The sequence below is a fragment of the Ostrinia nubilalis genome, chromosome 11 (genome assembly GCF_963855985.1).
Source record: "Ostrinia nubilalis chromosome 11, ilOstNubi1.1, whole genome shotgun sequence".
NCBI lineage: Eukaryota > Metazoa > Arthropoda > Insecta > Lepidoptera > Crambidae > Ostrinia > Ostrinia nubilalis.
Genome location: NC_087098.1, coordinates 3,355,069 through 3,380,371, shown reverse-complemented (window position 1 = coordinate 3,380,371; position 25,303 = coordinate 3,355,069). Strand labels below are relative to the sequence as shown.

Genomic DNA, 25,303 nt, shown 5'->3' with positions numbered 1-25,303 from the left:
TTGGGATGCTGTGCATCGTCTCTGCTCAATAATACAAGTTTTATTGTTTTGTAAAACTTGTACTATTATTCGGCATGTGACGATGCACAGCATCTGGTGAGAGACTTGTTTATTAGCTCCTGGTGACTACTTACCAATGGCGCTATGTGATGAAAGATTTTCGAGTTTCTGTAACAGAACTAGATTAGAACATGATTAATTTCAGGGTATTAACATGTTTTGTTCTAAATGCCCAGTGAGAGCAGCACTAATATCACAAAGTAGGAGGGTTTGTAGGTACTTTTGTATGTTTGAAATGAATAAACTGGAAAGCTACTGAACTGAATTCAGAAATTCTTTCCTCATTAAAATGCAGATTGAGTGTGTATTAATATAATTTGCCCGCATGGCAGTAAGATTCATGCGAGTCATCAACATAAGTTTATAATACAGGCGTACGATGTGATTGAAGATTATCCAACATGCTTTAGATCTGTTGATTGAATGTTATTAATTAAATAATATTTTATTTGGTGTATCGGTCGTAGATCAGTTAATAAAAGTGTCTGCCTTATAATACCTATTGCTATTATTGTTCTGCCTATGCCAATATCTCGTCATATAATTTCATCAATGGCTAAATATCAACCCAAATTAAAGATGCCACAACGAAGTCAACAATACCAGGAGAGGTTTTAAATTCAACAACCTTTATACTGTTTTTATCCATGTAGATTCCTAGTATTACTTGGTGTTGAAAAAAATAAATAATGTGTTATTATATTCCGCTGTTCGCCTCTGCTCGCCTGATTCCAGTAACTTACGCAACCGTAGCAAGGGCATACATAATAAATGCTGTTTTTTGGGATTTGCTGTCATTTTTCCCAGTTGTTTGTATGATGCCGTAACGGTGCCGAACTTACTCGTAGGTCAAGGTTTATTAACTTAATCTTGAAATTATTCAGGTGAGACTATGTTTTGTCATGTCAGCAGCTGATGTAGATGGTAGGAGAAAAATATACATAAGCTAGTCTACGAGAAGCCTCGTAAAGGTCACATTTTAGATACCTACTGTTGGGTTTAAGGCCTTTATCAGGAAGTGAAATTGGTTAAGCTTTTATGCTTAGTAAGAAAATTAAAGTTATCTTTAATATAGTTTTAGATTAGTAATACCAGCCCCCCTAGACAAGTAGCACTTTTTGGTCGAATCGAAAATTGGATACGTTATAACTTCATATAGAAAAAAGAAGGCTAATCGACCATCCTTCGACTGGTTTGCGATTATAAAGTGAATTTTGTCTAGACCCACAGGGCATAAAGGGAGTAGAAGAGTAGATAAACGATTTAGTCTAGCAAATAAATCTTGCTGTCGAGCTTCAAGAGGTAAGTATATAGCTACGACTGTTTTCCTTAGGCCATTAGTTTAACCACCAAGGCCAGTTATTTTATAAGTTTTTAAAGTGGATTTTTGCCAGGTATGTTTTAGGAACGACACCTTATTATCCCCAACTCAACATACTAAAAATTACATGTTACCTGATCCTGACGTGGAGGTCACCATGTGGTAAGAACATGGTGGAGATTCTATATTTTGAGGGTCGGCCTCGAGCCCTGCTAAGAAAAGCCAGAAAGGTCACTTCGAGGTGCTAAGCAGGTACCTTTTGCTGTGGTGAGAAACGGGACAGCAAAGATTTAGCCTAGTTTACCACCATAGCCACCCTGGTTGAAGTCGTTGCAAAGGCTGCTGGTGAATCTCTGTGGGGTCTCTGGATATCCAGTTTCCCGAACTTTTGGAATATATACCTTTGGATTTGAACCCAGGAGATGCCACTAAGTAGGTTGTTTTCCCCGTAAATCGACCTAGATCGTCAGATAAATTTGATTGAATCGACCTGGGAGATAATATTTTGCGCTGTCAGAGCTATTTTTACCCGACTGAACCGAAAGGAGGTGATGTTTTTCAAGTTGAAAAGTTAGAGAGACAGTTCCAATAGAGGCTCTGAATGTGCCCCTTCCTCCCTTAGTTTCGAGTATAGGCTATGCTTTGATTGTCCGATAGCAAAATTAGTGAACGCACATGAAATGAATGAAAGAATGAGAAATCCCCCATCGCTGATTATGATTTCTGATATTTTGTAGACATCCAGATGGTTGTTAAGAGATGCTGAGCTGGAGTCTTGTGTATTGGATCGGTTGTGTGGGGTCGAGTTGTGATGAGCCCTCACTGGAGATCAAGCTTACCATTATAGGCACTTGTTGAGTCGTATAGATTTCGTATTTACCAACAAAACCCTTAGAGATGACGACTTGTTGAACCTGAGTTCACGTAATTGACAAGGTTTAAAGTGTTCCAGAAGATAAAATGTTACACACTAACCTTCCGTTCTAGTAGTTGCTGTCTCGTCTGGTTTGTCAAAGGTGACGAGGTTTAGTAAGTAGTTTGTGATTGTATCAATGTTTTTCGGTATGCAGTAAAGAACGAGAGATTGATAATTTTAGGGTACCTTGACAAGACATGCGGAGAGGCCGGCGGTGTCTCTGTGATCGGTATCTGCATCCAGATTTAGAATTTAGCATTCAACTACTTCAGATCGGATCAATACTTACATAATTGTATCTTACTGATTAGGACGTTTAATAGAATAGGTTGTTTGGTCTGTCCTTCTTGCGAAGGGATATTGTGAGGAGCAGGCTCATGCTGAGCGGTGCCTTATCTGGTAATTTCAGCACCTGTTTTAACAGTATTTCGGTTTATTTGGTCAGCGTTAGACAGTCAAGAGTGTTAAAACGCTGAATAAAGCACGGCGTTGAAGGGACAAGCACCGGCTTGGAGGTGAATGGCAGACGCATCCCTGGAACCATTGTCAGGTAACAGGTTGACCTCCGCAGTCTGATGACGCCTGCCACTGCCTAAGATACGCTCAAAGGCAGCCTCCGTAGAATTTGCTGAGTGGAAAGTCACTTGACTTTGCTATTCTTATTTGGTCAGCGCTAGACAGTCAAGAGTGTTAAGACGCTGAATAAAGCACGGCGTTGCAGGGGCAAGCACCGGCTTGGAGGTGAATGGCAGACGCATCCCTGGAACCATTGTCAGGTAAAAGGTTGACTTCCGCAGAATGATGACGCCTGCCAATGCCCAAGATAGGTACGCTCAAAGGCAGCTTCCATAGAATTTGCTGAGTGGATGGTCATTTGACTTATTGGTCGTCAAGGGGACCTGAAGGGACTGATTTGGAATCCTTGGCTTTTTGTTTTATTAGTATTTGACGATTTGTAAGAACTAATTTAATCAGTCTAAGCAAATAAAGATATTATTATGTTTTGATTTTGCTTGAAGTGACCGGCTAGAGAACCAAGGTCGGATTATTTTTTAGATATCACCAGTACGAGCACAGGGTGATTTTGCCGAACAAAAATCCAGCACTGGGAGGGTGCTCCTCGCACAATGCTTATTTATTAGGAATTTTAGTCAGGATACGCTCGTGACATGTTCAAATTCAAATTCAAAAACGTTTATTGCATGTCACATTACAATTTATATGTTGTTGCAAAATAGAAGTATACATGTTCGATGCACTTAGCACATTTTGTCATACTTATTAAGCTTCATGATTTGCAAAAAACATTAGAATTTAATAATTCAAGCTGTAAGCTGGCTCAGTATTGGGGGTGGCCACCCAGTCTACTAATAGTTGTAGTTTAAAGTGCTTTGTTGATGTGGTAAAGCATTTGTAGGTGCTTTATTTTATGAGCACTATGAGCCTTTTTAAATGGGTATTTATTAAGAAACTCGTACCAGAAAGAGTTATCGTTCGATTGTGGTGATGCTAACAACGTATTTTGATTGGTAATGTTTGCGATTGGGGCTGACGGGGCCGCCGTTAAAATTGTATAAGATGGTTGTGGGTACGTTATTCAATCTATTTATACAATGTAGAGATTCGCGAGAATGCTCATTTGATCGAAAAGAGTGTTAAAGCTATCAGAATCCCACGTACCTCGTTTCATCCGTTTTGAATCTCGCCGGGGTCCGAGTTTCTCCGGTATCCGACGCTCTGGGTCCACCTACCTGCTCGTCGTCCGGAAGACACTCGTCCCCTTTGGCGCCAACCACCATCACGTACATGTCGTTCGCGGTCACACACGCGCGGTCAATTGCACTTTTTAATTTTAAACTTAGTATAAGAACGTTGAGAAATAAATTATTTCAGTAAAAATCTGAGCAGAGTTTCTGCTTACGATGTTGCTAGTTTGGAAGTTAAAGACGCTATGGAGAACTCCGAGCAAGCTCGCCCCCAGGTGACTAAAATGGCGGCAAACGGAAGTAAGTCAAATCAATTCCTATTAAATAATTGCGGAAATGACGTCATTTAAGGTATAAAATGGTAAAAAACTACACCGGAAGTAGACGCATCTCTCACCAGATGCTGTGCATCGTCACATGCCGAATAATAGAGTTATTTTCTCACGTTAATTGTAATTAATTTCATATAAAGTACTAACTTCAGTGAGATTATTAAATGCAAATTGCTAAATCCTACATTTCATTCAAAGTGTTTAAATTTATGTTAGTCCGATTACAATGTCCATATACCTATCTACTTAATTTACACTAATTGTGCCATGTAAATTTTATTGGTTAACGTAGTCTCAATCAAGGTTTACTTATTCTTAGAATATTTTTTTATGGTGAACCTTTGTTGTAATGTTAAAACATAACTATAAAAAAATTGGTAACAACAGACGTGTTCTCCGCTTTTTCCACATCCAAATTAGTGTGTTTTAGTAGTAAGTAGTTTTAAGACCAAAACCACTTCTGACACCGTCTTTATTGGTCTGTTTACGTGGTTTTAGCAGCGTAGAATATCAACCCTCACTATTCTAATGGATATTGTAAAATTCGAACGAGGTACAAGTGTGCGAACAAAAGGCTCTCCCAAACCGTCTGGCCAGCACTCTACACTCTACGGTCTACACTCGACAGGTCAGTTGACCTACAGGTCCCGTTTACCTCGACAGGTCAGTTGACCTACAGGTCCCGTTTACCTACACAGATCAGTTGAACTACATGTCAGTTAACCTACTATGTGACCTACTAGTGTGCACACTCAACCCACAGATCAAAACTTCATTTTGTCTCTGATCTTTGGTAGAGAGAGTCGTGTTCCCGCAGTGAACACTAAATAAGATCATCATCAACATCAGGTAATTTAGTCTCCACTGCTGGAGCACGACCCTATCTAATTTACCAGAGGCAATTTTTTTTTATCCACACCGTGGAAGCTCTTGGCCTGTATCTCACCTGATGGTAAGTGATGATCAGGCCGAAGGTGGAAGCGAGCTTCACCCGGAATCCGGAGGAACTGGCTATTTTACCTCTAACTGCCGGAACACAACAATGCTGAACATTGTTGTTATGGCGACAGACTTAGGTAAGATGGTGGTATTTATATTACTACCACCAACCAAACCGAACAGAAAAATCTGCCCCCACTGGGAATCGAACCCGGGACGTCTGCGTCTCAAGTAGGTGGTATTACCACTAGACCACAGAGGCGGTTAGAATGGAGGATTTAGACTACACTCCCCACGCTGGCCAGGCTAAATAAATGACAAGTTAAAAAGGCAAACCTATGGACACTTTTTCACCTAAACAGTTACTTTCACAGCCTCTAAATATTACTGAAACTAAATCCCGCCTATCAAGACCTGATCAAGCAGAATCCAATTTCGCCAACACCCTCTTTCCTAACCCTAATAAATCTACCTACGAGTATGTTCCGATTGCGAATTTTGTTTACCTCGTCAACTCGTGTACTGAATAAACTACGCTGGAGTTAATGGATTGACCTAATTTCAACTTTATGGACAGGGAATAGAACAAATTCTGGTGGGTTGAATATAGGTTTGAACGCGTAAAATGTGATTTAACTGACCAATAAACATTAGATAGTTATATCTCTGCTTAAAGCTCGGCGTATTGTATTTTATTTATTACTAGCGCCCGCGTCTTCGTACGCGTGGATCCTGTTTTACCCCCTTAGGGGGGGGGGGGGGGGGAGTTTCCTAAAATCCTTTCTTAGCGGATGCCTACGTCATAACATCTAACTGCATGCCAAATTTCAGCCCGATCCGTACAGTGGTTTGGGCTGTGCGTTGATAGATCACTATGTCAGTCAGCCAGTCAGTCAGTCAATCAGTCAGTCAGTCAGTCACCTTTGAATTATATATGTTACAGGAAATGTATGAAATCCGTCATTGTATACAATTCCTAGGAATTGTGTATAAGTCCTAAAATCACCAGGAAATGTGTGATGTAAATTTTATTAGACACATTTCCTAGGAAAATTATACATTTCCTAAACAGCAATCGGAAATGTTAAGATTTCAATGAATACGCGTGGACATGCGGTGCGAGGGGAGGATATTGCATCATCCGATTACGCGGGGTCTCTATCGAATCGCCAAATTTTTTGTACGCCTAGTTGTCTATGGCACACAAATTTTAAGCCTAAAATTTTTTACACAAAATCATTTAATTATTACGCCACTTTTTTTTTCTCCGAAACTTTTAAGTTTCGCAAAGGGTAAAAGGTCGCAAGTCTAACCTAACCTAACCGAGACATTGTTATCCAGCTACAGGAGTACTAAAACCTTCATGCCAATAATAGTTTAATAAAAGAGATGTTAAAATTAGGGATTTCCAATACTTCAGCGTAATATGCGTGATGCCGAAAGAAAGGTATGCTAATAAATTTTAGGCAAATATTTTTTTCGGTCAAAGTATAATAGTGCGAAAACAACTGTCAGGCTAAACAATAATAATTGTGAATTAAAGTACCTATCGGCCAATGTGGTTTGGCTAAATGAAATTTTAGGCGTACCGAGGGGCACCCGACCACGCGACCGTGCTTGTGCCGCTTAGTTTTATACATTTCCTAATACAATATTGGAATTCTATAAAATTCCTAGGAAAAGTATACATTTCCTAGGATATGTATTAAAAAATCTCTGAAGCAATATTTTATACATTTCCTAAATAGCTTCGGAATTGTATACATTTCCTAGGAAAAGTATACAATTCCTAGATTTCATATATTTCCTGTAACATATACATATATTTAGATTAATTAAAAGGATTGAGGTAGCTTTAAATTCAATATCTAACGGGATGCAATAAAATATTTTACAGCTATTAAATCTCCCTAACTCTACTTTAGAAATTATTTAATTTATTCATTAATTTCTTTTTGAGATTTACTTTTACAGATAAAAATATTATTCTATTCTATTCTATTCTAAAATGTTCTACCTCTGCCGGCTATTTTCATTGGGTCGTCAATTCATCAAGCGGATAGGTGGCTTTTCTACAATTGCTATAATGTTTATTTGTGAGAATCTATCTTTGTTTTTAGATAGAACTTATTATGACTGTTTCAAATTCATAATGAATATTTCAGTCACATTTCTTACTAAGAATGAAGGTAAATAATGGACTTTTGTTTTCCCTCCAACTCTCAAAATTATAGATCCCTAAATACCTTAAAATTCTATAAAAGGGAAATGTCTAAGCCCATATTCTTGCCTCCCCCGAGCACACTTCCGTTTTTGTTAAATTAACTTTCTTTGCAAACTTCATTTTACGCGCGCACTTTCACGATTTTACGCACCATAAAATAGGCAAGTCTTGTAAATAGCCTGAAATATGGTTGTCAACTGATGTTCTAAGGATTGCTCTATGCATATCAAATCCGGATAAGTTTTAACTTGAAAACGGTGAGAGGACCAAATTTTTGTTCAGGAGATAGGAAAGTTTTTGCCTTATGTCAGTAGATTATTCAAATTCAAATTTTCTATTATTATGTACGTATGCTTTGTACCTTTCATGGTACTTACACGTCCCAAATAGCTTGCCTTACCATCCCTTCGAGACACAATATCTTCTGGAGCTGAGAGGAAGTAATGGGAGTACTTAACTCAATCATTTTTTTTGCGTTATTTCAAAAATTATTTTGCAATTATTTAAATCTTCATACATCTCGTTACAAACTTGAAGTTATACTGTTACCTATATGATAGAAAAACCGTGATTTTATAACTTTAGATTGTTCAAGGCAATCATTCGAAACAGACCTACAAAAGTCCTAACTTGTTCGTTATTTACCATTCGACTCCAGCCAGTGCGGGAAACTCGACCAGAAACCAGCAAATGTATGCAAAAAATTCAAATGCCACACTACGGTGTGGACTGTGAATGGTTTTAGTGACATACAGACAAAAAGAGGACTTGTGGTAGAGCTTTAAATAGAGGACTGATGGGTTCTGTAGGGATTTTTATAGAACTTGAACTTAAGTAAGGTATCATCATCATCATTTCAGCCACAAGACGTCCACCGAATATATGCCTCTCTCAATAATTTCCAGATTAACCGGTTAGTAGCGGCCTGCATCCAGCGCCTTCCTGCTACCTTTATGAAGTCGTCTGTTACACAAGGTGGTGGGTGGACGTCTCACCTATAGAGGTAGCTTAGGTAGACCTAAGTTTACAAAAAAATAAGAATCAAGTGCAGGACTATTTCCACCTCTAGTTGCTGCACCTCTGTGTAGCTAAGATCTGCAGCTTGACCGCAAGTAAATCCAACGGAAGGCAAAGTTTACCTCAGGGGAAAGTTGCTTTCGTTAGACTTGCAACGAAATTAATCAAAAGGAGTTCGAAAACTAACAGTACCTTAACATTTGTAAGGGTAAAGATTTCGGTAAATGTCACTATTTACCAAGAATTCTAAATCTCAACTTTTCTCAATCAATTTTTAATCTTCTGTAAATATAGATACCTATTTAGTTGTTTTAGTAGTGGCACCAACCGGCCATTATGGAAATCATTGGGGGTGGCATATTTTCAGCAGTGGACATATTATGGCTGAAAATATGATGATGATGATGATTTAGTTGCTTTGAAAATTTGAAATTGATAAACGTTCGAAAATTGATTGGTGATATTTATTTTTTCTCCTCAAGACACTCTGTCTTTTGTTTTGTACTACTTGATCTGGCAATAAATATTTTCATTTCATTTCATTCATTTTCAGTTATTTATTTTGTTGTTATGTCCAGTTAGTGGAAGTTAAAACCAATTGATCTTATCTTTCCAATGCGATATTTAAAGTTAAATAAAATACTTAAAAACTTCGTCTTGCACGATCGCCATTGGCGTGACATCAAACTCAGCGAAACCCGAGCGTCCCTCGGGAAATTTGTCTTAGACTGGAACGATATTAATCACTGGAAACAAAAATACTGAAAGATTTAATTGTATTTACGTTTGCTTTGTATCCTTTGGTTAAGTCCCCTCTTAAAACGCCTTTGATGTTATGTTTTAAGATTATACTTCTACAATAAAATTAATATGAGAAATACCTACTTACTACGTTGTATTTTATTTATTATTCGTGTATTTATGCGAGTAGGGTCTCGTTCGTTCGTTTCAGCCGAATGACGTCCACTGCTGGACAAAGGCCTCCCCCAAGGATTTCCACAAAGACCGGTCCTACGCCGCCCGCATCCAGGCGACTCCTGCGACCTTCACCAGATCGTCGGTCCACATAGTGGGAGGCCTGCCGTCTACGTCTTCCGGCCCGTGATAGCCACTCGAGAGTACTATCACCTCTGCTATTCATTCATTAACTCAATTTGACAAACTAACAGAGTAGATGGGTTTTTGAAGTAGGTTTCTACTGTGGTAGTCCCTTCTCTAAATTATTAAAACAAATTACAGACAACTTTTTTTTTACTTGATGACGCAAATGCAAATGACAACTTCATGGTTTCAGCTCTAACCTGTTTAAGATTTAGAATTTAATTACCTTAAAAACCGTCGTGTACCAAGAAATCTCACAAAGGTCTTCGCTTTTCATTTCTTGTTCCTTGGTAAGTACAAAGTCAAGGAATCCGAGATTCCTGTGAAAATCGGTATTCTACAAGGGCCATAGACGAGCTACTAAGCATTGCCGATTAAATATTTTGCCTCATCGATTTCGGATTGCGATTAGGCGTCTGTATTGATATCAATATTCGTTTCAGCGACTAAATAGCGGCTTTGTCCTTATTTGGAGCGGATGTCGTATTTATCTCGGGTGAAAATCAAGTAGACCCTGAATCGGTGTCGTTTAAATTTTTATAGCTGTGGAATAAGTTTGAAGTGCCTAATTTGTGCAAGATTGTTTTTCTCAAGAAAATGCAAGTCACGCCTATTACATTTTAAAATATTGTACCTTGGCAGTACACTGTCTTTCAGATGTGATGTGGCTTAACCTTCTAAAGATTTGATTGTTACATCTACACAAATGTTAAATGTTATGTTAGGTCGATCGTTTGGTGTAGTGGTTCAGAACGGACATACTATGCCGAGAGGTCTCGGGTTCGATTCCCGGTCGGGCAGAAATTAAAATGATGAATTTTAATTTCTGTGACGGGTCTGGGTGTTTTTTATGTAGGTATTATGATTTACAAAAAAAGTATTTAAGTATGTTTATATCCGTTGTCTAGTACCCATAGTACATACAAGCTTTGCTTAGTTTGGGACTAGCGGCGCAGTGTAAGATGTCCAATGATTTAAAAAAAAAATATCTTGTTACAAATTCATCACCATCATTTTAGCCATCATAGGACGTCCACTGCTGAACATAGGCCTGGACCAATGATTTCCACAATGGTCAGTAGGTCAGTAGCCTGCATCCACCGCCTTCCTACCCTTAGTTATTAAGCCGTCGGTCCACCTTATTACAAATTAAATAGTTTATACACTCGATTGTTGTTCTCATAATTTTACTGAGCAAATTAATGTAAAACACTCCGTGTACTCCGCGGGAAGTACCTGGATGCAAGCGGCGCAGGACCGGTCTTTGTGGAAATCCTTGGGGGAGGCCTTTGTCCAGCAGTGGACGTCTTTCGGCTGAAACGACGACGACGACGACTCCGTGTATTGTTTGTGACCTCATGCCCGATGGTTTCGTATCCAAATGAGCGGATTCCTAAAACAGAATACTTGCGGGTTTCCCACTTTTCACGCGGCCCAGAAATTCCAGCAACATTGGTAACCGTCGCTATAGAATTTATATTGAAAAAAGGGCAATAAATACTTTGCGCTTTGCCTAATCAATTCGACCTTTTCGTGGGCGATTGGGTGCGATTTGGAAGAAAAAGACTTTCAGCATAAAATAAGGATAGTGGGTTCCGAATTAGAATAATCAGGTACGGTCAGTGACAAAGACTTCTTTGTGAGACAAATCTTTTATCCGTGAGTTCTTGGTATTTATTAGAGACCCAGATGCTAACCTACATATTAAGAAGCTCTGTAATCGGCTTACATGTCGCAAGCATAATTTATAAGCTAACATGTGAAATATAATATAAGCTGTTTTTTCTTAGACTTATTGGCAGTGCTGGGATCCAGCTACATCTCAAAGTCTATCACCCGTATTCACAAACGATGCTAGCTTAAGTGAAGCAGCAAATCGAACGCACAGCGTTGAATAGAGCTCTGTGATTGGTTCGTGTGTGACCCTGTGCGTCCACGTGCACTGTGTGACCTCATAGTAATGTTTGTGAATACGGGCGTTAGTAATATTGAGATATGCGTGTCCAACAATGGGTTATACATATCATATAACTGTTACGGCGAATTTCATAGAAGGCAAGGTAAGGAAATAAATATGTAGGTAAATTCTTTAATACACACATTTAATCATCATACAAAAATATTCACTGGAAATCCTAACAAAATATTGTAAACCTTTGGTTTCATTACGTTGTAACATCGCTGGAATTCATTAAGTACAAAATAATGTTGTAATAGATACGTATAAGATTCCATACAATATTTATGCCAATTAAAAAACATACTCAAAGCTTTGTTTTGTGCCATTTTAATACCCGTATTCACAAACGATGCTTGCTTAAGTGAAGCAGCAATTTGAACGCATAGCGTTGAATAGAGCTCTGTGTGTCACCCTGGTTACCCTGTGCGTCCACGCGCATTGTGAGACCTCATTGTAATATTTGTGAATGCGGGCGTAAGTCACGATCATAATCTTTTACTTAGGTACATCTTTTTAAACACATTTTTCATACAGCTCTTTGCAGATATCGAATTTATAACTTAAAAAATAACGATTTAAGACAATTCACAGTAAAGGAACAAGGCTTCCTAAGGTCTCCGCATAGTAATCGGGTTTAATGTTGCTGGCCATCATATCTTCTTCGGTGTTGCTGGTCAGCACTAGAAGCGTTTTGAAGCCACAGTTCTTGCCTAAGACCACGTCTTGTTCAATCCTGTAAAAAAAATATTATAAAATATACGGCTCATCATCATCATCATTTCAGCTATAAGGCGAACATCTACTGAACATAGGCCTTCCCTAATGCTCGGGCCACACTAACGGGAAATGCCGTAAATTTATTGAAAGAAAGAAAGAAAAAACTTTTATTTGGTACCGCGATAATGGACTTTAACTGTACTCGTAGGTGCAGCCACGACTTATCGCGACAATTTGACAACGGCATTATCATTGCCGTTTGGCGTTAGCTCAAAGAGATTTACGCGAAAATGAATGTGATGAAGCGGCCACACCACACTACGTCAGTGTCGCAATAATTATCGCAATAATGGGCATTGACATTAGCCGTTAGTGTGGCACCAGCATAATGAATGCCAGATTGACCTGCATCCTGCATCCAGCGCCTTCCCACAACCTTTTGAGATCATCTGTACACCTTGTGGGTAGACGTTATAATACACGGTTACTTACGACATATGATTCTAGAGTCAGCGCCAAAACAATTTGGCAATCTTGCAAATAAGATAAAATAAAATTCAAATGAAACAGATATTCAAAAGACCAATTCGCGTTCATTTATAGATTTAGAATTAGTTCAGTGCCAATTGAACTGCTTTTTATTCGCAAGAATATTTTATTCAATTGGCGTCATTTAAGTATCTTTTTAAGACGATAAAACTATCATTATTGCTTGCATAATTAAATTATCAGTCACGAATAAATTTAGTATAAAACTAGCTTCCGTTCGCGGTTTTGTTCGCGTGAAATCATAAAACTAGATCGTAAAATATCTATTTTAAATTGTCTGAATCACTCTTATCGAACTACATAGAATATAGGTATTTTCAATATGACTTGGTAAATGGTAGGTTTTCCATACACTTTCATTTTACATTAGACTATTTTCATCATCATCATCATCACATCTCAGCCATAGGACGTCCACTGCTGAATTAATGGGTCTCCCCCAATGCTTTCCATGTTGCCCGGTTGGTAGCAGCTTGCGTAGCAAACCATTTTACTCTCATTTAATTATTTTACAGAATAAAAAGTAAAGCGTGGATTTTCCAAGGTCCTACTTATCTTTGCAGTAAAATACATTGAAATTGGTTCACGTGCAAACGTAGGAAGTACCAAATAAAAACAGACGATAGAGTTACATTCGCATAAATAGAGTTCACAAAATATATCTATAAAGAAAAAGGTCACTGACTGACTGACTGACTCACTCACTCCCTCACTCATGACGAAATCTCAGAAACTACAAGTGCTAGGAGTCTTAAATTTTTCACGGGGGTTCCTTTTAGATCGTAGGTGCTCACTAAGACGGGATTTTACAAAATTCAACCCCTAAGGGGGTAAAATGGGGGTTGGAAGTTTCTACGCGTACAATGTCGCGGGGGGCCGCTAGTCTAGTATAATAGTAAATCTAAACTAATAGGTATTTCAAACTTACATGTCTCCAATGAAGAGTATTCGACTAGGATCAGTAAAGCCGGCCCTCTTCATGGCGAACTCTCCAAAGATCTTCCCTGGTTTCCCCAGCTGGATAGGCTCTCGTTTCGACTCTTCAATCACTATGTCATTGAATGGTCCGGTACCTGCGCGTAAGCAATTTGAATTGTATGATTTATACGACTGTGTAATTTGGACAAAATCACTAAAAACTTTCATCATCATCATTATCAGTCCGGTTTTTGAGCCTTTCGGCGACTGACCCCGCTTTAAACTGAACTGGAGTTCAAAGTGGGGTCAGTAGCCATTTTTGCTGCCATATAGTTTTTTTTTCTTCCAATAACCCTCTCCAAATACTTTATCGTAGAGATTAATATACGACTCTACCATAAATCGTTACTTCAAACCACATTTTCTAAAATCTGTTTCATACGTTAGTCCCAACCTCCTCATCCAACGTATGGATTTAGAAAATAGTATTGGCACCAGCTTGAGTAACTTGATAAAATCGAACTGCCTAAGGCGGGAATCGATCCCACGAAAGCTATTCTCAAGACCACATGTTGGACGAGTGGCATCGTTGGATCCAACGTGTGGAGCCAGCAAAAACATGTTCTTCTGTCAACGACGTTTTAACATAACTTACCGAGAGCCAAATGTCCAGGCTTAACAGGTAAGTATCTGTCTGAAGCTCCATTCAGGAAGATGACGTCAGGTCTCCGAAGGTGGATGATGGCTGTGGACAGTTTTATCAGGTTGATCCTGAAGTCACTGTCGAAGACGACGGCACCCACGTCAGGGTCACCGTCCAGGCTCTTCAGATAATCTTCGTAGCCTTTTACTGATTCTGGCTGGAAAGAAATTTGTTTGTGAGCTCATTTTATTCTTAAACTTGAAAACATCGATTGCTTCAGGCGGGAATTAAACCCACGATTGGGCAACTGTTTTGACCGAACCTTTCAAGTAGGTACATTACGCCGGCTCAGAGCATATTATTATTTTTAGGTGTATTGTAAATGGAAAAGTCTTGATAATATGCAGATAGTACTTAATAATTATAATCGTGCCGTAATTTATCAACCGACTTCAAAAAAAGGAGGAGGTTCTCAATTCGACCCGTATGTTTTTTTTTTTTCTATGTTTCCGCCAATTATGAACCGATTTGAACAAATCTTTTTTCTGCGTATAGGTAATACCTCAAGGGTGGTCCCATTTAAATTTAATAATAGAAAAAACAACCCCCAAGGGTGGAAAATTGGGGATGAACTTTTTTATACGCAATATCTCCGCCGATTATAAATCAATTTGAACGATTATTTTTTTGTTGAATAGGTATTATCAAAAGGGTGGTTTCATGCGAATTTGAAGAAAATATTTCACCCCCAAGGGTGGAAAATTGGGGATGAACTTTTTTATACGCAATATTTTCAATTTTTAGTTTTTTTTTGTGTTCACGCATTTGAAGTCGGTTTTATTTTTTTAAAAAGTTAATTATTTATGGCTGAAAATTTGAGTGGATCACAACTCTAAAAACATAGAATAGGTATTGATTCTTATACGCAATGAGCCATATTATCAGACCAAAAATGTTTGATGAAACGTAGCTATTACGAACGAACGAACTGAGCCGTTGCCTTTACGGTGACCTTACTTCTTCGGTCGTTTTTCATATTTAATATGGTTATGAACACTTACGCCTTCAACGCATTCGAATCCATTTGCTTCTAGAATTTTGATCGTCTGAGGACATGCGACGCAGTACACTTTCTTTGAGAACTTGATCGATTTCAGGTATTCTGCTATGGCCGTGGATGGAATTGTCAATTTTTCCTGAAAATGAAAAGAAAAATAAAGACAATAAGGATAAATCGTCAATATACTGGACAACGTATCGGATTATAAATTTTTGTTGCTGCATGATACCTATTACGACTGCAGAAACTGTCCCCTGATTCATGCGTTGTAGGTACATCAAACTACATACATATTTTTACACAACATAAAAGTATTTCATAAATGTGCCTTTGCATGTACTCGTATATTTAATATTCTGAAAACAGGTACTTAGATCAAAGTGTACTAGATAAGCGACTCATTTATAATGGTGTGCAGTCTAAACAAATAACGATGACTTCACGATTTGCATTATTATTTTATCTTTGCAAATAAAAATGGAAACAACAAATGTGCATGAAGCACTGTCGTGCCATGCACCACACCACCACTGTCTATAGCGTGTTATTTTGTCATTTTGGCAGAGGTTCAATTCTGCAATCATCACGTTAAAACATGTTTGATGTAGGTACAAACCTAAATATATTATTATTATCTCTTATGGCGCAGTTACACGCTGACGAATTTGATGGAATCCAAGTGAAAACACGCGCAGAAGTATGGGCCACGCATGGCGAAACGAGCTGAACTGCATGTTCAATAATGTTCATATTATATGATTCGATCAATTTTGCTCATACATAGTGTAACTGCGCCATTAGAATGTCTATACAATCTGAGCATTAGAATGTATTGAGAATATGAACTATATCTGAGAAGTTTAAACAGTAAGCCTTTTCAATGAAGAAACAGTAAGTCATCTATCATAAAGCAATTCAATATAAACCCATGACTCAGTTGCATGAACTGTATGTAGCTTATTGAACTCGTGTCTCGATCAACCAATCATCAAGACCTGTGATCAATATTTCACTATGTGCAGAAGAGAGATCAAGTTTTTAACTTTCGCGTTCAACTAAAATAGTAAGACACATAATGTAACTCATTAATAAACGTCGCGTTAAGACCCGTGTATTATTATTTTAGAGATCAAGTTACATCTAAGGATATACATATTTTGTTCGAAAATAACATATCTTTAATTTTCTAATCTGCCGGCAGCAAACGTAGGTATATGAATACCAACAAAAATCTAAAAGGTGTGTTTTGGATTTCTTACGACTGTCACTATAAACCTTATTTCAAGTTAATTTAACCAAATGTAGTTTATTTAAGTTTACTTTAATTACACTAATTATATTAATGAGATTTTGATTATTCAATTTATAGATTCTTAATTAAGAGCGTATTATAAAGAAAACAATTTAGCAAAACTAAAGTCATTAAAAAGATAAAATAATACGTTCATGCTCAAAGTTAGTACTTAAATTGTAATAAATTGCTATAAATTGAAAGCCTAAGCTTCCAAACGAAAATTATTTTTCCAAGAAGTTTCTTAATTGATGTAAGTAGGTATAAAATAAAGCCTCCCAATCATGAGTAGTAAGTTCTTTGGCTGGCTTCACTAGGATATAGATTATAGGATATTGACAAGAGAAAATGTACATTTAACGCTATGGGGGTCTGTATTGTGTTTTGTTTTAGTTCGCGGCAGTCACATGGCTTTTTCAGATACTTTCGCTAAAGTTGTATTTAAATGCATTTTAACGCAAAGCCATATTTTTTTCTTTTTTCAGTGACATTAAAATCGTGTGACAAGAATAAAAAATGTTCTCGCTCTTTCTAATTCATTAACTATTTATACGGCCAAATGAATTAACTTTAGACTTGTGTACCTCTCTGTAAAATGAGTTAATGACTATTCCCAACTTTGGGCTGGCATTCAAAGAGTACGGTCATAGTAAAGTAGAAATAGTAAGAGTAACCGTAAGGGTAGTTTAATTTTATTTGACATGTCATAATATGACAGTAAATCCTACTGTATCTCAGGTACTACGGACGGGTCCGATTCGAAAAAAAATTGTGTTGGGTAGTCCACTTATCAAAAAAGGTTTTAGGTTACTTAACATCACCCTACAGCTAATAGGGGCGGAGTAGTAAAGAAAAATATTGCAAAAACGGGAAATGTTATTGAAACTATTTTCACGCGTACGAAGTCGCGGGTACAGCTATGAGTAATTTAAGTATGTAAGCACGTAAAAAGGTTTGTACCAGTCAACAGCAATCAGAGTATACAATTACAATTTTGTTGCAAATTAGCATCTATTCCAACTACGTAAGAAGTTGCTTGTTGTGCTGTCGTCTGTAAACAAATCAACCGAGCATTGAATCCGCGACCTCTGGTGTTATCATTTCAGTACGCGGTTACTTATCCAACTCATTCATTTATTTACAGGTAAACAGCAGCAGTTCAAGTTTTATAGGCTTGATAATTGAATAATAAATCAATCATTTACGTCCATAAAATAGTGTTTATTGGTAAATGACAGTACCTACAGTACGTCAAACCCGACTGACGGGAGAGCTCTAGTTTTTTAGATTTATGTGTTGTACAGTGAGCGTCAAATAGTTTTGAGACATCCAAGGTAGCCAAAAAGTTCGCGACACGTCTTTGTTACAATCGGAATAAAAAATAAAAATAAATATCCTTGGACAATTTACACTTTGCTTCTAGTCCCAAATTAAGCAAAGCTTGTACTATGGGTACTAGACAACGGATATAAACATACTTAAATACTTTTTTATAAATAAGGTTGTGCTGTCAACTTTTTGGCCAATGGTTTTGAGTGTTAAGAACTTGATGCTGATTGTACCCGAATATAGGTTTGTTGAAGATGTTTTACTACATTCCCTTATACTGTGGCACACTGGCAATTAAAGAAGGCGCAATTACGGGATCATTTCCATTTTGAATAAATACAAACATTCTATCCTTTTGGAGCGCTGGCAGTTAACGAGTGACGAAAATGAATGACTATTACACAATTAAGGAAATAAAAGGGAGATAAATTATTAAAATGTTTCTTTTCCTCGCCGGTTGCTTAAGAATTTATGCTTTGAATTGCACGATTATTTTCAAATGCTTTTTTTACGGAAAATTACTACTTGGCTGGGTTGCACCATCTTACTTTAACTTTGACAAACGTCAAAAATCTGTCAAACTCCATACAAAATACACCGGTTATCGTTATAGTTACGATCAAAGTTAGGTGGTGCAACTGAGCCTTAATTATTAAAATTCCTAGCGTTACGAGTCGCATCTCAAACTAAATTATAATAACTTGTAAAAATCGAACTGCTTATGATGGGAATCGAACCCATGACCTTTCGCTTGCCGGTGACGAATTTTGACGGATTTGAGTCTAAGTTAGCTCAGATTGAAGAGCAATCGTCCGGCAAGCGAAAGGTCGTGGGTTCGATTCCCACCTTAGGCAGTTCGATTTTTTAAAGTTATTTATAACTTAGTTTAAGATTCAACTTTTAACGCTATAAATGTTAATAACCCCATATCAATAGAATTATTTTCAAAAGAGCTCGTTATGGTGTATGTTTCCATACACTAACATACTAACAATGGGTTTCGGCCCAAGGATACTGGCCATTACATTAGGGAAGAGAAATCATATTACACCTACTCTCCAGACCCTTACCCAAAAATAGTCGGGTGCGATGCATTGTGCTTAAAATAGATATGAAGTAATAACATGAAAACAAGTTATTTTCCATTCAAGAATGTATTTTATTACACATCTGCTATTACGAGCATGAATATTATCTTTGATGAAGTATTTTCAACCGACTTCAAAAAAAGGAGGAGGTTATTTAATTTTTAGCGTTAAGAGTCGCATCTCAAACTAAGGCAGTTCGATTTTTTCAAGTTATTTATAATTTTCAAAAAAAGGAGGAGGTTCTCAATTCGAAAAATATTTGTCTTTACTTACATCTGTTTTTTTACAACAACATCTGCACTCAGACTGTACAGGTCTGTCTAATGACGGCCTAGTGAAATTACTATTGTAGAGGTCCGACCAAACTCCTTGGCCGCTCGCCTGGCTGGCGAGAAACTTATTCTTCATTTTTATTATTTTTCTGATTGTCACTTTTTTCTCTTCTCTTGACTTTGCAAAATAGCCTTTATTACAACGAAATAAGTCACCACTGTATTTAATGTGCTGTCGTGTGTACAGTCAGCGTCAAATAGTTCGTGACACCAAAAGTAGCCAAAAAGTTCGCAACACGTCTTGTTACATTGGAGTAAGGTTTTCAACCGACTTCAAAAAAAGGAGGAGGTTCTCAATTCGACCCGTATGTTTTTTTTCTATGTTTGTTACGCGATAACTCCGCCAATTATGAACCGATTTGAACAAATCTTTTTTCGGCGTATAGGTAATACCTCAAGGGTGGTCCCATTTAAATTTAATAATAGAAAAAACAACCCCCAAGGGTGGAAAATTGGGGATAAACTTTTTTATACGCAATATCTCCGCCGATTATAAATCAATTTGAACGATTATTTTTTTGTTGAATAGGTATTATCAAAAGGGTGGTTTCATGCGAATTTGAAGAAAATATTTCACCCCCAAGGGTGGAAAATTGGGGATGAACTTTTTTATACGCAATATTTTCAATTTTTAGTTTTTTTTGTGTTCACGCATTTGAAGTCGGTTTTATTTTTTTAAAAAGTTATGTTGACAACTGTTCGGCCACTTTGGGTGCCACAATCTATTGATACTGACTGTACTATGGTAAGTACAAGCGTTACTTACTTTACTGACCTTTAAATTATGACAGTTTAACTTTCCCCCGGGAAAAATTGACCTTCACTGGCTGGGTTTTTATTGGCGGTCAAGCTGTAGATCCTGGTAGTTGCAGCGGTAGGAACGAGAGATGGGAATAGCCCCGTGACTTTTAAATTAAAGAATGACTACATATTTAAATACTTTTCATAATGCAAAAATGCACGTTGTTTTTACGTGAACATGCAAGCCAGACGGTCAACAACAATACATGCCAGACTGTCAACATCATTATAATATTATCACTATTTATTTCCTACTAGTTATTGCACGCAAAATTGCTATTTATTACTTCCAGAATTTACTTTCTACATCAACTTAAAGTGCCTATAGCCTCAGCCAATACATTAGGTCCATACCTAAGGCTCCAGGAGCTCCCATGAGCGCCATGGGAAGGGTGATGCAAAATAACATACAAGTCTGAAGCACATCTGAAGTCTTGCTGACGTTCGACGTCACAAAAACATCCTTCCATGCCGGTCCCGCATGTCTCAGGCACTCAGTATGACTCAGTTAAGGTTCATCCAAACCAACGCGTGCAGCCTTCGTGCGCGACGGTTATTCTAGTAATTTCTACTGTTCGTCATCGCCAATCGCCGTTACGCACGCGGGCTGCATGCGTTGATTTGACTGCACTTATAAAGCTTCAACCACACCAACGCATGCAGATCGCCATCAACAAAGGCCAATGACAGGTTGCGCGACCCATGACAGTTCACGCGACCTGTTATTTCCCTATAATCGCGCCGTGATCGCGCCGGCGATGGCGATCTGCACGCGTTGGTTTGGCTGAACCTTTAAAAGCTAGACTTATAGTTGTATGTAAATACTTATATGAATTACTTACGAAACCATTCTCAATCCCAGCAGCCTTGAATTTCCCCTCGTAATTTTCTTGTGTTCTCAAGCTGTTGTTTGACACGTAGTGCACTGATTTCCCATGTTGCTTGATTTTCTCGAAGAACTCCCCTGAACCCGGCAAAGTGTTGTTGGTCCATATGACTCCTGAAAGAAATAAAGTTTAATAATCTTCTTCTCAGCACTGTCCCATATTTTAATGTCCCGAAGCAGACGTTAAACATAACATAATACCTATAGGTATAGGTCTGTAACATGTAAATTGTCGACAAAGCTGTCGAGTTTCCAAATAAATAAATAAATAAAGTAAATTGTAACTAATACGATGTGATGTTTAAAAGTGTATTTGCAGAAAACAATGATTTAATAAGACTACATCGGCTCGACATCGCGCACTGACCAATGATAATATTTTTTCTTTAAATATTGTACATTTATTGGGAGCTATAAATACTTTTTCTAGGTAATTGATAGTCTTTTCTTTTGAATTCGAACACTATTTTGTTTTATCTATTTTTATTTGCCCGCTATGTATTCTTTTTCTAATATTGTGATCGTTTTTTGTTCGACTATTTTCTTTCATCGATTTGTAATTGGCCACTGAGAAGTATTTTTTCTAATATTATGATTTTCTTGTGTTTTTCTTCATTGTTTATTATATTTCAAACACCGAAGACGAATATTCGGTAACCTCTAGTTAATGTAGTACACCGGTTGTAGTTTAATCCTTGATTCTCATTATATTATTATCAGTTTGCTTGTTCAACGATAACGAAACTCATTTGATGCTATCTAATAGTTTTATTACAACAATGTTAATGAGAACAGGTGGTTTAATATAATGCGCTGACGATTATAGCTCACTTTGCCCGAACAATTTTAGGAGTTATTAAGAGCGCTTTCACATTAGGGCGTATTGAAGCGCGACAACAGCGCGGCAGCGACGTATAATGTGAAGGCATGCGCATTGCGCATCCGCTGTCACATAGTATGAAATTTTCGGCAGCGCGTCTGTCACGCGTTTGTCGCGCTGCTAAATCGCCTAAATGTGTAAGTGCTCTAAATGTCTCAGGAACTAATTAAAGACATACCTACACTAGATACTGAAACGACGTGATTTTGGTATAGTTGAATGGCTGTCAATATGAGATTAGTGACGTCATAGCTGTGACGAATCCAGACTATTTTTTCAATAACACGGCGCGAAGTATGAAAGTCATTGTGTTATTCAAATAAATGGTAAAAGTTATTATTATTCATAATAATTCATGTTGTTTTAAAGATAAAATATGATTTTATGTCGTTACATAATTATTTATTCACACTGATGCAAATAATTTACACATGATGTATTGTTTTTATACGGATGTCTGAATTTTTAAAGAAAACCTAATCCGAAGTAATTTTGTTAACTTGGGGATTACTTAACTTAAATTTTGTGACCTAAAAGTTTAAGGCTGAGTTGCACCATCCTACTTTAACAAACGTCAAAAATCTGTCATAGTCCATACAAAAAACACCGGTTATCGTTATAGATATGGTTGGTCAAAGTTAGGTGGTGCCTAAGTTAACACCTTCACACCATGTTAAAAAGCAAATAAATAAATTCTTTGCATTTAATTTATCAAAAACCACCTGTCAAATTAGACTGTAAATACTGCAGACGGACAAATTGATTTCCTCTTTTAAAATATAATGTAAAATTAATGCACCGACAACTCACGTATCACAAAATTATATTTAATTTCCCTATCTCCTATAATTCAACAGGTAATGCATAATAAAACAACGCGGAAATTAATAACGCATAGCCTTGATCTGATAATGATAAAATTAAATAAGTAAACGGTCGAGTTGTAATTACATAGAAATCTAACTAAACTAAAACTCAAAACATAATTATGTGGAAAAAAAGTTAATTGATGCATACCTAAATAGGTAATTTATGAAAATTCACATAATTCTGTAAATTGCATGAAAATATAAAGATAAATCAAGTCCGTGAAAATATTTACAATTCCACGATAATTCATGTAAAAAGAATTGAAATCACTTTGAAAAAATATAGGCTCTTAATTTAAATAATATATTTTTGCTTTTCCTTGTTATATTTACAGCTGTTTTGACAATGGAGTTTAAATATCGTCGATTTAGTCTTCAGTTTTTCAAATTATAGCCTAACATCGGGTATTTTAGGATATTTAATGAATTCATAAAATCTAACAAAAAGTTTTTACTCAAAATTAATATTAGCATTGTACTGCAATCGGATGTGTATAATACGCTATGTGTGTATGAGTCTAAACAATGACGTCACAACAGCTGATCGGAACATCAATAAATAACTCACCGTCACAGTCCGAGAATACATGGTCAAAAGAGTCCAAAAATTGCTTGAAAGCACTTGCACTTAGCTCCGTTACGTTCACTGGCCCGATCATAATGGTAAATTAATATTCTTAACGCAATAATCCAACGCCACGTGTGCTCATAACCTAGTCGCGTCAAGCACTGCGCTCGCGTCACCACGATGTGTATAAAATCAGCCGGTCGACGCGTGTTTCCATTGGTACACGGATTTGATAAGGATTACTCATGTTATATTCCAGAATATTCCTTGTTATTTGTTTATAATCGCAATTATTAATAGTGTTTACTAATTATTAATTCAATAATTTGATTAATATTGTTCATTGTTGGGAATAAACATGTTATTTATAAACCTCGAAACAAATAAAAAAGCAATTTGCGGATTAATAAGGCCAATCAACTATGAGAGTCTTTGTTTTTGTGAATTTATCGATTAAGTAAGTATATTGTATTGCTGCAAGAATTTTATAATGTAGAGGTCACTGAGCTAGCTTAAATACGGTCAAATTATATACAGGTTGTGCCAAAATTAGCACGTCACCGTCACACTGACTGAGGTCGTACGTTATTACTAGGACTTGTTCGATGCGTCTTAAGGTTCGGCCAAACCAACGCGATCACACGCGATCAGCCGGCGTGCAGGGATGGCGATCAATGCATTTAAGTCTGGTCGCCATCGCTGCACGCCGGCTGATCGCGAGTGATCGTGTTGGTTTGGCCGAACCTTTAGGCTGATCTACCTCAGCCGGGCTAGGATGTGCCCCGTGAAAAAATCTTATCAATGATTTTAGACGACATCGATAAACTGGCGTGATTAACGCTTATCGCGGCGCGCATCCTTGGCCTACTGGTAACAGTGTGACGTGCTAATATTATTATCTTTAAAATTATGTTTATGATTTTAGTAACTTTCTCCTGATTAATTTCGTTGCGGGTAGTTGCAGTGGTGGGAACGAGAGGTGGGAATAGTCCCGATTTTAGTAACAACATTGCTAAAGTGGCCAAAAAATCATTCCGTGCAATATAATGTATATTCTAGGTCGAATCAACACGGCTTCGGAAGATCCCCGAAATAGATTTAGTATCGGCTTCTGGTGTTTTCTGCAATTTGAAAGTCAAATGTGACGCTATTTCGGATCGTGACAAGTTTGGTTAAAGTCAAATATCGATATGCATTGCTCACTCTATTTTTATAAAACAGATGGAAAAATATCAAGCTGGATTAGTTGGTGATCATCAACCAATTCAAGTAGAAAATTTTGCCCCTTCTGGGAATCGTACCTAAGACCTCTGAGTCTAAGAGAGGTGATCTTACTCGTACCATTTATTTATGAACTAGCTGACCCGGCGAACTTCGTACCGCCTTAGCGTAGAGATTTTCTTTATATTTTTTTCCGTAAAAACCTTGTACAGAGTATTAGAAAACTACAAAAATCAGCCAAATCGGTCAAGCCATTTTCATGTTATATCGTGACAACGGAAAACGGGTTTCATTTTTATATATATAGATGTCACTATGGTCACATATTTCTCAGAGAAAGTTAAGTTAAATTAGTTTATTTGTATTTATTTCAGTGAAAAAGTTTATATCATTATTGGCTGGTATTTTGTAAAATGAATGCAAAGGTATTATTGCACCGATTTTGCATCGCGCACTCGTCGGGACTCGAGTGTTTGTCTGTTTTCTCGATGACCCTTCTCCCAGCCATTCGGATACTGGGTGAATGCAGGCTCGCATTTTGTGCACTGATTTTGAGTTTACTTTACTGTAAATGT

General features: G+C 37.3%; 1 protein-coding gene across 1 annotated transcript; it reads right to left on the bottom strand.

The window, feature by feature from the left end:
• Positions 1-12,069: 12,069 nt before the first annotated feature.
• On the bottom strand, positions 12,070-23,687 carry LOC135076075 (uncharacterized). The gene is made up of 6 exons (XM_063970528.1): positions 23,508-23,687; positions 21,147-21,304; positions 15,465-15,599; positions 14,416-14,620; positions 13,771-13,915; positions 12,070-12,309 (listed from the first exon to the last, which is right to left on the bottom strand). Exons 1-6 carry the CDS (start codon positions 23,596-23,598, stop codon positions 12,162-12,164), a joined length of 882 nt encoding a protein of 293 aa, XP_063826598.1. The 5' UTR covers positions 23,599-23,687; the 3' UTR covers positions 12,070-12,161.
• Between the last annotated feature and the right edge of the window lie 1,616 nt (positions 23,688-25,303).